Here is a 12,066-nt window from a genome sequence, read left to right as displayed (position 1 = left end):
ACCTTCCGGCATCGAGAGCTTCCCAGCCTGCCACCTGTGCACCGCGCTGCTGCAAACCCCTCTTCAAGGTATCGTGTTGCGAAGAAGCGGTGTCCCTACATACCTAGATCTATCTGTACATGTGCCTGAATGGATCCATCGGCGCATCGTGCCTATCAACAACACAGCAACCAGCACGACCTTGCTTGTTGTCGATTACCTGGCTGTTGTTTGTTGTTTGCTTAACAGAGGGCATTAAGATGGTTTAGGAATCGACCTCAGCAACCCGGCCCCTCATCCCGGCTCGTTATTATGCGACAATGGATTTCATCTTGAAGGGCATCTCGACTATCGACCCGGAAATGCCCCGAGCCGTCATGGCCATTGGCTCTTCAGATAGAAGGGCGAGTTATATCCCTAATTTCCGATCGTGTCTCATCGAAACTGGCTGGGGAGATAATAATGTTCGGTTGTTGACTGTTTTTGGATGCAGAACCAACCGGTGGTATGGAGTAGTATTGATGCATTTCCCAGTTCATTTCGATTTTCGAGAACATTTCGGCCACGCGAACCACGCGTGCCAGGCGCGCTATACTACGCCGTAGTATCATCAGTAAATGTCGTGGCTCATCTCCTGTCAACGTTCTTGATGTAACATCAAACAATGGTGAGGCTCCTCATTCTTAGAGAAGCCATCGGACACGGCGGGGAAAAGCAGGATTCGCGGGACCCTGCAGATGGCCTGCCGAATTCCGTACCTTTTAGCGGAGTGACGGCCCCGGATGTAGCCACCGAACCCGGCGCTCCGGTACGAACGGGCGTGCTTCAGCGCGTGGTTTTGGGAATCGTATGTTTTGGTCGTACACTCTTATTCCACGCAAGTTGGCCGAATGGTGCGATATGGCGTTCCGTGAAATGTAACAAAGATGCTGATTATTTATGTACAAATGTCCTTTCTGCTGTACTTTGCAGCACCTAAACGTAGCGCTTGTCTTGGCCTAGTTTTGTGGCATGTGACGTTGTGTGGCCCGGGCTTGAGAGGTTCACCAGTGACGACACCAGACACGCAACCTCAGTCTTGCAGCCACCACCTGAATCTTATCGGCATATCCCCTTCAACAATTGTAACAGCCTCATCTACCGAGCACCCGTCAACCGTTGAACCCATTCTTTCATCGAGACTCCTGCGTATCGCGCAGTTCGACTCCTGGGACCGGCTCTCATCCAGACTTGACCATCGAACCGGTTGTGGGACTCTCATGAGTGATGCATGAGATTCACATGCATTCAAGAACAGAATAGTGAGACAGAATCATCAACACTCCGGTCTTCAGCGCATAATCATCGATAAACATTACGATCTCCCTTGACTTATTATCACGATGGTGGATGAATTGGAAGAACAGTTATTGACTGCCGCCGATGAATCCGTCATGCCAGAAGGTGATGAAAGCCAACCATCACAACCACAAGATCATCAATCTCGCTCGGCGAGGAAAGTAAAAAGCTTGAAGAATGGTATATTTCGGGCTGCAAGTATACAAGACAAACTACTAGAAAAGTAGGTCTTTTGTGTTTCTCCACTCTTCTAATTTCGAGCCCTGGTATGCTAACCACTTCTCATACAGACTTCTATCACAAGTGATACCAGCAGAAGATGGTCACACACAAACACCCTCCATCATGGGAGGTGACGACCCTCCAGCCTTTGCCGAACGACCCGGATTCTCTATCCCTTTGATGTCCAACAACTTCCGCCGCTTCAACGCTCGCATTGGTGTGGTTTTCAAATTCCAGTCTCGAGCTCTGAAAGTGCTTTCATGGCGCAAACCAACCCACACCCTCTCCCTCCTCGCAGTCTACACCTTCGTCTGCCTCGACCCCTACCTCCTCTTCGCACTTCCCCTCGCGATAGCCGTCTTCTTCATCTTCGTCCCCTCCTTCATCGCCCGTCACCCTGCCCCGTCAACATCCTCCGACCCCGACCACCAAGTCCGAAACCTAGGCTATTCCCCCCGTGGCCCTCCTTTAGCACCAGCTCGCAACTTCCAGCCCACCAAAGAGCTGTCCAAGGACTTCTTCCGCAACATGGGTGACCTCCAAAACGTCATGGAGGATTTCTCCGTCGTCCACGACAAAGTCGTGACTCTAATCGTCCCCGTAACCAACTTCTCCGACGAGGCGCTCTCATCCGCTATTTTCGTCGGGCTATTCGCCGCTCTGGTAATAATGCTCATATCAGCCCACCTCATCCCCTGGCGCTACCTCATGCTTGTGGGGGGCTGGGGTGCCATATTGTCTGCTCACCCAACAATCAACAGGCTTGTCGCTCAAGCCACGGAGCAGTACCTTCACCACAATCCCACGCTCTCTTCCCCGACCGACCCTCACCCGGTTAAAATCCCCACTGTTGACATCCCAGCTTTGCTATCGAAGGAGATAATCCTCGACTCCGCCCCTGAAACCCGCGAGGTGGAAATCTTTGAACTTCAACGGTTGAGTCATTACCCCGGAGGGGAGTGGGAACCATGGGTTTTTTCCCCCTCGCCATACGACCCTTTATCAGCCCAGCGCATCTCTGGGCAGCGACCGCAGGGAACGAGATTCTTTGAGGATGTCCAGCCGCCAGAAGGGTGGGAGTGGTCAGAGAAGAAGTGGGGGCTTGATCTGTGGAGCAGGGAGTGGGTAGAGGAGAGGATTATTACGGGTGTGGAGATTGAGACGGAGGGGGAGAGGTGGGTTTATGATATCGCCTCTTCTTCGGGAAAGTCTGCTGGTGGTGGTGGGGGGATGGGGACGATTGGGGAGGAAAGTGAGGAGGAGCCGGTGAGGAGCGGTAATCAGGCTACCCCGATGAGGCAGAATGGGGGGTTGAGTTGGGAGGAGGGGGAGGAGGGGATGGGACGGAGGGGGGAGTGGAGGAGAAGGAGGTGGGTGAGGATGGTGAGGAGGAAGAATGTTACTGGCTAGGTTAACAGAACTACAGAATGGTAGAGGATAGGTTATGAATGGGATGAGTTATGATCATGCTTCTTTCCGTTTGTGAAACTGGTTACACTGCTTTGGTTGCAACTTGAGGTTTACCGCGTGGCTGGAAATTGGTGTTGCTGCCCACGTGGTGGACAAAGAAATAGAGAACACCAAGGAAGAAAAAATATGAAACCCTAACGCGCAACACGCCTCATAACTTTATGCGCTGCTAGGTAAAGATTTCCTGAAACATATTCCCCTAAACATATTCCCCTAACCATATTCTCCTAAACATATTCCCCATATTAAAAGGTGCAAGTTGAAGATTATTACACCTTCCTGAGTTGCAATACCGGTTATTCTGTCCACGTCATCATAGGTATCATAGGTATTGGCTCTCAAAGAAAGAACCCATCGCTCAACTCCTCGCGCCACAATAGAGAAAGATCCTGCTCAAAAGATAACCCTTGCGATTAATCAATAACAACCCTATCCAAAATCTTATGCACCAACACCGCCCTCCCCTTCCCCTCATCCAGCTCATCTGCCATTCTCCTCGCCCTCTCAATCAGCGTGTGCACCACCTTCTTCGTATACTCAAAGCTCCCCGTGCTCTGCATATACGAAACCGCATACCTCTTCACCTCCTCATTCGTAGTCTTTTGCCTCAAGATATTCAGCAGCTGGGAATTAGACGGATTGCTCCTGATGCTGTGGATGACCGGAAACGAAAACTTTCCTTCCGTCAGGTCCTCGCACATGCCCTTGTTGGCGGTGTACTCCTTGCTCCAGAGATTCTGGTAATCATCCGCGATCTGGAAGATCAACCCAATAACATTGACAAGGGGGATGCAATCCGTCAGGCTGCGGGATTCAGCTTGCATCAGCTTGATGCCCAGCCTGAATAACCCACCCGTTTTGTTGCCCACCATCTCGAGGTACTCGTCTTCGGTGGGGCAGGTGAGGGTGTCGCGCCAGTAGAGGTCCATTCCCTGGCCGCGGTGGAGGTTCAGGAGCTCTTCGGCAAAGATGTTGACTACTTTTGGGTTCTTGAGCTTCTGGAGCTCTTGGAGGGCAACAAAGTAGATGTAGTTGGACGAGTTGATTGTTTGGGGAATACCGTAGATGGTGTGCGCCACCGGGAGACCGCGGCGGAGGAGAGAGTTATCTTCTACATCGTCGACCAGGAGGGAGGCTGTGTGAAGCATCGAAACCACCTTGGTGATGGTTTCTTTGGACTCTTTTGGCACTTCGAGAAAGGCGTCAAAGGCGTTGACGAGGGCGGATCTAAAGTCTTTGCCTGGGTGGCCGTTGAGGTAATCATATGGGGCTGTGAGGACCTTGTCCTTCTGCTCTGTCCATAGCCTCTTGGTGTTGAGGAAGAAATCCTCGGTTGCGAAACGGGAGGGGTCTGGCGGTTGTTGTTGAGCCATTGCGTTTGAGGGAAACGAGGAACTGGAAGTAACAGAAGGTTTGCGACTTTGATGGCGGGTATGGCCAGGTGTTGTCTGACTAGGGTTTGCAGCGGAGCCTGATAACCAACTGCTCTCTAGGATGGTTTTAGAATTTGGTTTTGTTGAAGCTGGTGGGACTGTCGAGGCAGCGAAGTTTGACGATGTAGTCCGAGGAGGGATGACAGCAGGTGACTGCAGGAAGGGTATCTGTGTAGGAGCCTGGAGATGAGGGGCAGCTGCGGGATTGTTGAACGAGGAGGGATGAAGAGGAGAAGAACTGTCCATGGTTGCCTGATGCTTGCGGCGCGGGCTTTTAAAAAGCAGCCTCCGCGTCCTCGAGGCTTCCAACGATCGGGATTTGGAAGGTACCGTGGTGGGGCGCGATCTCGGATCGTGGGCGGCACTCGATGTTGGTGACGACATGCGATCTGTGAGCTCCAGTGTAGCTCTATTTAATCGCCAAGTTGACGGTTAGCTCCAGCTCTCCTGTTTACCCCACTATCAATGTCAGGACACAGCCATCAGCCCAGTTCCTGCAGACATGATGGCAAGGAACCCGTGCAAATCTGTAAATCACCAGAGGAGGTAAAACAGATGAAATGATTCACTGCTGCAATCGGGCCTTTCTCTCCACCATGTCTTGGGTGACAGCGACAGCACTACTGGGTCGTGAGGTGGGATAGATGATGGTGGGGTAAATTTGCATGTGCTCGTTGAAGATCCCGAATCATAGACAAGAAAAGAACGAAATTGTCGGCAAGCTCACCGGGTAGAATTGAGACAAATTAGGAATTTAATTGGATTGAATAGACTTTCGTCGAAATGCCGAACTCGTACAGAGTCCGTGGGCTGCTGTCTCTGTGTCAACCCAAGCACTCCTCCAGGCGTTTTGGATGCGAAATAGCGGCTCCTCTGACAGGTATAGATAGCTACACGCCGAAGGCTGTGCTTTGTGGTAATAAATATTTACCACTGCAACAAAGCCTTTGGAGGTAGGGAACAGACGGTTGGTTGGTTCTTTGGCCAAAGCTAAGCCATAGACATTGGTTGGTGAGATGTGGGAGCGGGAGACTTTTATGAGCTGAGCTGGCCGTCAAAGCACTGAGAGTGAATGGAAGAGATCCAAGATTTCTGATCAAGGGATCGCTACTGAGCTTCTAGAGTATCTGTCAAAATAAAAAGAAATAGACATTGTGAAGGGGGGGCAAAAGCAGCAAGCCCAACAGAGGAAGCGGTATAAAAAAGGAGACAAACTCCCTCCCTTGCGGATCTGGTTTCAAAGTTGCATACCGTCCCTTTTCCATGCGTCCTTGGACTCTTGTGCCATGCCCTGGACTTGAATGCTTTGGGTCTGGTTCTAGAAGTCTGATGCAGTGTTGGATGGAATGTTGCTCAAGAGGTTCCACAAGCATTGAAACAAAACGCACGGCCCCGCTTCCCCAGTTTGAGGTTGAGTGATCCCTGTTCGGCAGGTGAGCAGCTAGATCCTTATCTTGTCAGCCGGTTGCTGTGGCACCCAATGCTTGATTGTTCGACAGTGGACTCGATATCCCGCCAGTTTGGACCAAGCTCAAGTCCAACCGGCGCGACAGAGCATCTCGAGTCAGTCTGGCACTCTTTTGCGTCCGAAGACTCTCTGCGTACCGTCCTCTCTCCCTTTCCCGTCGATACCCGCTTGCGTTCTTACTTCGACTGTATACAACCGGCCCGTTACCATCACCGCGCCCACTTATACCGCCTGTCGCGATACTGCGTTCAACCTCTAGGAAAACCAACCATTCGAGCAGTTCGTGCGCAAGCAATACAGATTCAGGAGTGTCGCTCGCCAACCGTGGCACTTCTCTCATACTATCGACTATACGTGGCGAATGCGCATTGTGAAATCTCAATACTCGAGGCAACAAATCGACGAAGCACGCGAGCGCAACAGTCCAGTATTAGCAGTACAAGATGGAATCATTACTCTCTCTCGCTTTCGATAATCTCTCGTCCTTCGATGGTTCCAAAATCAAAAAGGGGCTAAGGCAGGTCGAAGGCCTTCTTGCTCAGATCTGCCTTGCCGGCCAATGTAGCCCCAAGAAACAAGGAGAAAACCAACAACAACCACCGCGCCGAATGCTCGCAGACCTCTCGCCTGATCCAGCTTTTCGAGAATTCTTCAAGCTCCAGGAGGGATTCGAATGGAACGTTGCGCAGCGTCTTCTCACCACACTCGACTGGCTCGTTGTGCGAGGAGGAGATGGATCGTACGACATGTTGATAGTCAACGCGCTGGATCTCATCCAGGGCGTCTTGCTTTTGCACCCGCCAAGCAGGGTGCTTTTTCAGCGCAGCGTACATATGAACGTAAGATACGCCCGCAATTCCAGCTTCCCCGCCAGTTCTAACATGTATCCTCATCTTCAGCTTCTCCTCGATCTTCTCGAACCCATCAACTCCCCTGCCATCCAATGCGCCACAATAATCACCCTTGTCGTTGCCCTTCTCGACATGCCCCAAAATATTCGAGTATTCGAAGCCCTTGACGGTCTACTTACCGTAACCTCCCTGTTCAAGTCCCGTGAGACCGGCAGAGAGGTCAAGTTCCGCCTCACGGAATTCTTGTACTTTTACCTGACGCCAGAAACACCAAATATCCCCAAACCAGACAGAACGAGTGTGATTGCGGGGCCAGAGTTAATCCCAGGTAGCCCAGGAAAGTCCAAACTGCTTGCTAGCGGTGGCAGGCAAAGGTCAAAGAGTGAAAGTGGGAACACGCTGAGTGTGGATGCCAAGAAGCAGCACCTTGACCGGTATCTACCAGGGGTAGTGGACGAGTTGTTGAAAGATCTGGATACGTATAAACCATTTGGGGGTATTCTGAGCTGAGCGGAGGTGTTGTTCTTGTTCTCTCCCTTTTTTTCTGTTTTGTTAGGAGAGCATTATGGCTGTTGTGGGTGTTTGCATGTTTTTTCCTTGTCTGAGTTTGCTTCTCTTATTTCGCTAGGTCGATGCCGGGATTCATTTCCTGCGCAGTCCTAGCTCACAGTTACTTACCACTGCACGCATTTGAAGAGCGGAAAAGACTGTGGATTACAACCTGTCAAGGGGTCGACAGGCAGAAAGATTTTTCAGGGGTTATAGAAAGAGGCGTGGAGTCCAGGAGTTTTAGATACCATTATATACCAAAACATGGCCTACGGCAAATATGTGCCAGGCTTCCTAATTTACACAATATCTGTGTTGCGGCAGATGGAATCAGTCAGCCTTGACATATAAAGACAATATTTGGAGCCCACAAAGACCTGGGTCTTGATCATCATTAAAACATACGTATATCAGATTCCTCCCCCACCAACCAGCCATTATATCATCGCTATCCGCTGGAACTCCAAACCAACACAAAGTCTTGACTATCAAGAACTAAACCGCGACTCCTCCCGGGACAATCGTCCAAAGCGAAACGCCCCAATACCACCCCGCCACTGCCATCGCCGCAAAGCTCATCCCAAACGCCATCAAAAAGTTCACATCGTTATTATCAAGCAAGTCCCACCCAGTAACCACCTCCCGAGAAGGCCTCTCATCCCCAAAACTCGACTTCCGCTGCTTATTCTTCGGGTCATACCTCTTCTTCAAATCCACAACGTGATCCCCCTCCTCCACGGCAGAAGACCCCGCAGTCTCCTCAACCGCATCCTTCCCCTCGCCACGAAGAAGCTTAGCCTTGATCTCCGCTCCCGCATCCTCCTCCTGCCCAGGTTTGTGATGATGACCAGGGATAACAACCGGACTAGCAACCAACACCTTCTTCCCCCCCTCCCCCTCGACAATCTTCCCGCTCCGAACATCTTTGACGCTCCTCTGGAACAGGCCTCCAAGAACAGAATCCATCACACTGCCCAGCACACCCGAGACCGTCAACCCTAAAATAAGAGCTTGCCGTTCCTTGACATCCCAGGGCTGCCCTCCACCGGGTAAGGTCTTTGAATCGGCGGTGCAAAACGGCAGGAACAAGACAGAAGTGGTGACGATGATTATACTTCCCAACAACCCCGCTCCCAACCCTACAAGGGTGACACCCCCGTTTGTGCCCCGGGGCACTTTTTTCAGATTCCAGCTTGTGATCAGCCTTGGAGAGGACTTTGACAGGATCCCGAGTTCGGAGGAGAACGTGTCGGCTGCCACGCAGGCGTAGTTTGCGATTATGCCGATGACTAGGAGGTCGCCTTTCCATGAGAAGCAGAGGGTGCCGTTGTCCGGGGAGGAGGGGTTGGACAAAAGGGCTTGTTTCCTTGCGTGGAGTTGATACGCGTGAAGGAGGGTGAGGATGGTAGCGGTTAATGAGTTGGCGAAGACCTGGACGTGGGTACGGGGCCCTTCGCCGCCGCCCGAGGGGGAGGAGCCGGTTGCTTTGAGGGTGAGGGTTGCTTTGATGTTTTCTTTTACCTGTGAGGAAGATCAGTGATGAGGTAGGGAGATGGGGAGGGGGTGAAACATACGTGAGTGGCTCTTGTTCCTGCCAGGAAGAAGACGACTAGTAGAACGAAGGGGAGGTTCCAGGGGTGGACTGCGTGAGCGATGGCGGTGAGGGCTGCGGCGAAGATACCTAACGGAGTGAGGCTGTTCTTGCTGTAGGCGCGGTAGACCAGCGCCAGAGTCGCGGGCGCGGCGATGATGAATTTCATGATGTTGGAATTTCGCTCTGTAGCGCTGTTTGTACGTAGTGCTGTAGGCTTGTGATGCCGTAAGCCAAGATCGCTGCGAATGCCAGATGCGAGCGGCTAAGGAGCAATTTAGAACATTGGCTTCCACCGTTGGATTTGAGCGAGTGAGAAGTCCGATGATATTGTGTGAGATTTTGTTTTATGAGATTCAAAAAAAAAACTTGGAACCAGTGTCATCAGACGTGTGAGTGAGACTGCCAGGTGATCATCGACAAGAGCAGGTAGTCGTAGATGTGATCGAAATGCATGCTTACATAAGGCCAGGTTACCATTATGGGCAGCTCGGTTACAGACGCCGACGCTTGGGCCACATGTCTCGGACCTAGCTAGATTTGGACTTACACATCAAAACCACCCCAAGTCAAACTCAATTGTAATCAAAACCTCCGATAAATGTTGTTTGCTGCGTTGCCCTATAGGTCTGTAATACAGTACCTACAGGGGAGCTACAGCGAACTATGCGCTTGTAGCAGTGCGTAGCGGAAGCTGGAGAAAAAGGGGATACGACAGCAGTGCTGAAGGAAGCAAGACCACTGTTATCACAGTGGGCAAGACGCCACAGTACAGAGGCTTTGAGTGCTTGTACGTAGTCTAATACAGAGGCTTTTAGTGCATGTATGTCATTGGCTTATATTCTTGCTTATGCTTATTCTATATACAGGATTGAGAGGAGAGGAGAGGTCTACTTTATATAAGTGTGCTGGCCTTCCAGCAGGCTCTGTGGGGCACTGGGCCCCATAGAGTAGCAAGGTATTCTGTGGGACAACTAAGCTATGGATGGTATAGCTAATGTTCTATGGACTTCGATATCCTTCGACAGCTGACAAACCTTCCTTTGATGTCTCCCGGGTAGGTTTGTAGGAAGAAGTTAGACCTTCCCAGTACCTCAACACCTGAGTCTTACCTGGCACCTATTATGTGCCACACATTAACACCCCCTCTGTGGCTTTATAGGTGCCACTGAGCCCCCTCTACAGCTTTAAACTGTAGGGCTTAGAGTAGTTCAGCAGCTGTAGGAAGCGCTGGAACTTAGGAGCTGTTAGTGTGACGGCTGTGGCGGCGTCACCATATATATACCACTGGAGCGAGCCAAGCCAGGAAGCTTGGCTCACTTGTAGCTTTTGATAGCAATCACAACAGGTTTGGCGCAGTGGTCTGCCCTGCCGTGACATTTGAGCCAAGCTTGCACGGGAGCGTGGGTTCGAGCCACGCTCTTGGAAAGTCTGAGCCCGCTTTGCATGTACTCTGGAGCTTGCTGCCGGGAAGACCGCGCTCGGGTATATGGAGTGGTAGGACTTTCAGTTACCATATATATGCCCTCTTCTCGATGATAAATGGCACTCGAAGGCCTCGCTGGAGCAGCAGCTCGCGGGGCTCTCGTCGGGGGGATGATGTGACGGCTGTGGCGGCGTCACCATATATATACCACTGGAGCGAGCCAAGCCAGGAAGCTTGGCTCACTTGTAGCTTTTGATAGCAATCACAACAGGTTTGGCGCAGTGGTCTGCCCTGCCGTGACAGTTAGAGCCTTTGTTAGCCCATCAGCAGCCATATCCTCTGTAGAGACAAAGGATATAGTGATGTTGCCTGCTGAAACACTCTCTCTTACGCCTTGGAATTTCAAGAGGGTGTGCTTAGTTCGGCTGTGGTGCTTGGGGTTGTAAGCAGTCTCTATAGCACCTTGGTTGTCTGATTTCAGGGGAGTAGGTATCTGGAGTGGGCGCTGTATCTCACTGAACAAGCCTCGTAGCCACAATGCCTCTCGGTTACCTTCTATGAGTGCAGTATATTCAGCCTCGAGGGTGCTGTAAGCCACTGTTGAGGCTCGCTTGGATTTCCAGCTTACTGGGCCTCCACTGATGAGGAATACGTAGCCGTACGTTGAGCGGGCAGTGGTCTTGCAGCCTGCAAAATCACTATCAGTGTACCCTATGGGCTGTGTGTTCCTTGAGGTACCATAGGTAATGGCGTATTCGGCAGTGCTGTATAGGTAGCTGAGGAGCTTCTTGGCTGCCTTCAAGTGGGCTACTGTTGGCTGCTGTAGGTGCCGTGAGAGCCACTGAATGGAATGCGCTATATCAACTCTGGTTTGAGTCATGGCGTAAGTTGCAGTGCCTATAAGGCGTTGATATAGCTTCTGGTCTGCCTTGCTCAGTGGTTGTGATGGTGTTTCAGTACCAGTGAGTCCTGGAGAGAGCGGTATTGCGGGCCCATGGGTGCTGAGGCCGAAGTGTTGAATAGCCTCTGTAATATAGGCTCTTTGGTGAAGCCACAGCTGGCGGTTGGTCCTGTCTCGTTCAATTTGAACACCTAGGAAGAATTTGGCTGGGCCTAGATCTTCAATATCGTAGGCTTTGGCTAGGCCTTGCTTCAAAGCTTGGATCTTCTGAATAGAAGGCCCAACTAGGAGACAGTCATCTACGTGGCTGACGATGAAGATGCCATCCTTTGCATTGTGGTAGATGGCCGAATCAGAGGTCAGAGGTCGGAAACCTAAGCTTTTGGCTAGACCGGCTACCTGCTGTTGCCAGAGATAGGGAGCTTGCTTCAAGCCGTATAGAGACTTCTTCAGCAGTACAACTTGATCTTCAGAGGATCCCAACCGTGTTGTTTTAGCAGTGTTATGGCAGCTTCACTGCTGATGCTGAATTCGTATAGGCCTTCTGGGATTTCAATATATATATCGAAATCTATGCCTGAATTCAAAAAGGCTCCTATAAAATCGATTTGTTCGACTTCAAGGTCCTCAACGGCTGCAATAGCCAGTATTACCCTCCAGGTAGGTGGTGCTGCAGTGGTGGCAAAAGGTTTCTGAGAAATCAGTTCCAGGGACTTGTTGGAAGCCTCTCACCACTAGCCGAGCTTTGAACTTAGTAGTTCGGCCCTGGGAGTCCTTCTTTTCCTTGAAAACCCAGCGGCTGGTGATAGGGCGTTTAAATGCCCTAGAGCGCTTGACG

General features: G+C 51.2%; 5 protein-coding genes across 5 annotated transcripts; 2 read left to right on the top strand and 3 right to left on the bottom strand.

Moving 5' to 3' along the window:
- Positions 1-1,361: 1,361 nt before the first annotated feature.
- Positions 1,362-2,999, top strand: PEX29 (Peroxisome size and maintenance regulator; the record flags this gene model as incomplete). Its single annotated transcript, XM_062883231.1, has 2 exons — positions 1,362-1,540; positions 1,608-2,999. The coding sequence occupies 2 exons, from the start codon at positions 1,362-1,364 to the stop codon at positions 2,947-2,949; spliced, it is 1,521 nt and encodes a 506-aa protein (XP_062746710.1). The 3' UTR covers positions 2,950-2,999.
- QC762_0031130 (uncharacterized protein) lies at positions 1,664-2,396 on the bottom strand (the record flags this gene model as incomplete). The annotated part of the gene is made up of 2 exons (XM_062883232.1): positions 1,664-2,199; positions 2,371-2,396. 2 exons carry the CDS (start codon positions 2,394-2,396, stop codon positions 1,986-1,988), a joined length of 240 nt encoding a protein of 79 aa, XP_062746711.1. The 3' UTR covers positions 1,664-1,985.
- A 263-nt stretch (positions 3,000-3,262) lies between the features above and the next one.
- BTS1 (geranylgeranyl pyrophosphate synthetase) lies at positions 3,263-5,040 on the bottom strand (the record flags this gene model as incomplete). Its single annotated transcript, XM_062886950.1, has 2 exons — positions 3,263-4,851; positions 5,012-5,040. The coding sequence occupies 2 exons, from the start codon at positions 5,038-5,040 to the stop codon at positions 3,423-3,425; spliced, it is 1,458 nt and encodes a 485-aa protein (XP_062746709.1). The 3' UTR covers positions 3,263-3,422.
- An 889-nt stretch (positions 5,041-5,929) lies between these two features.
- On the top strand, positions 5,930-7,679 carry QC762_200590 (uncharacterized protein). The gene is made up of 2 exons (XM_062886949.1): positions 5,930-6,749; positions 6,810-7,679. Exons 1-2 carry the CDS (start codon positions 6,354-6,356, stop codon positions 7,269-7,271), a joined length of 858 nt encoding a protein of 285 aa, XP_062746708.1. The 5' UTR covers positions 5,930-6,353; the 3' UTR covers positions 7,272-7,679.
- On the bottom strand, positions 7,528-9,342 carry QC762_200580 (uncharacterized protein). The gene is made up of 2 exons (XM_062886948.1): positions 8,885-9,342; positions 7,528-8,831 (listed from the first exon to the last, which is right to left on the bottom strand). The coding sequence occupies exons 1-2, from the start codon at positions 9,068-9,070 to the stop codon at positions 7,806-7,808; spliced, it is 1,212 nt and encodes a 403-aa protein (XP_062746707.1). The 5' UTR covers positions 9,071-9,342; the 3' UTR covers positions 7,528-7,805.
- Positions 9,343-12,066: the final 2,724 nt, after the last annotated feature.

This window comes from Podospora pseudocomata (genome assembly GCF_035222375.1).
Source record: "Podospora pseudocomata strain CBS 415.72m chromosome 2 map unlocalized CBS415.72m_2, whole genome shotgun sequence".
NCBI lineage: Eukaryota > Fungi > Ascomycota > Sordariomycetes > Sordariales > Podosporaceae > Podospora > Podospora pseudocomata.
This window is presented reverse-complemented; position numbering and strand designations above follow the sequence as displayed.

Bases quoted from the DNA above. Each gene is read 5' to 3' on its own strand.
- QC762_200590 (XM_062886949.1), top strand. From the start codon at position 6,354: ATGGAATCATTACTCTCTCTCGCTTTCGATAATCTCTCGTCCTTCGAT. The intron at 6,750-6,809 runs GTAAGATACGCC...CCTCATCTTCAG, and splicing joins AGCGCAGCGTACATATGAAC to CTTCTCCTCGATCTTCTCGA.
- QC762_200580 (XM_062886948.1), bottom strand. From the start codon at position 9,070: ATGAAATTCATCATCGCCGCGCCCGCGACTCTGGCGCTGGTCTACCGC. The intron at 8,832-8,884 runs GTATGTTTCACC...TCTTCCTCACAG, and splicing joins CAGGAACAAGAGCCACTCAC to GTAAAAGAAAACATCAAAGC.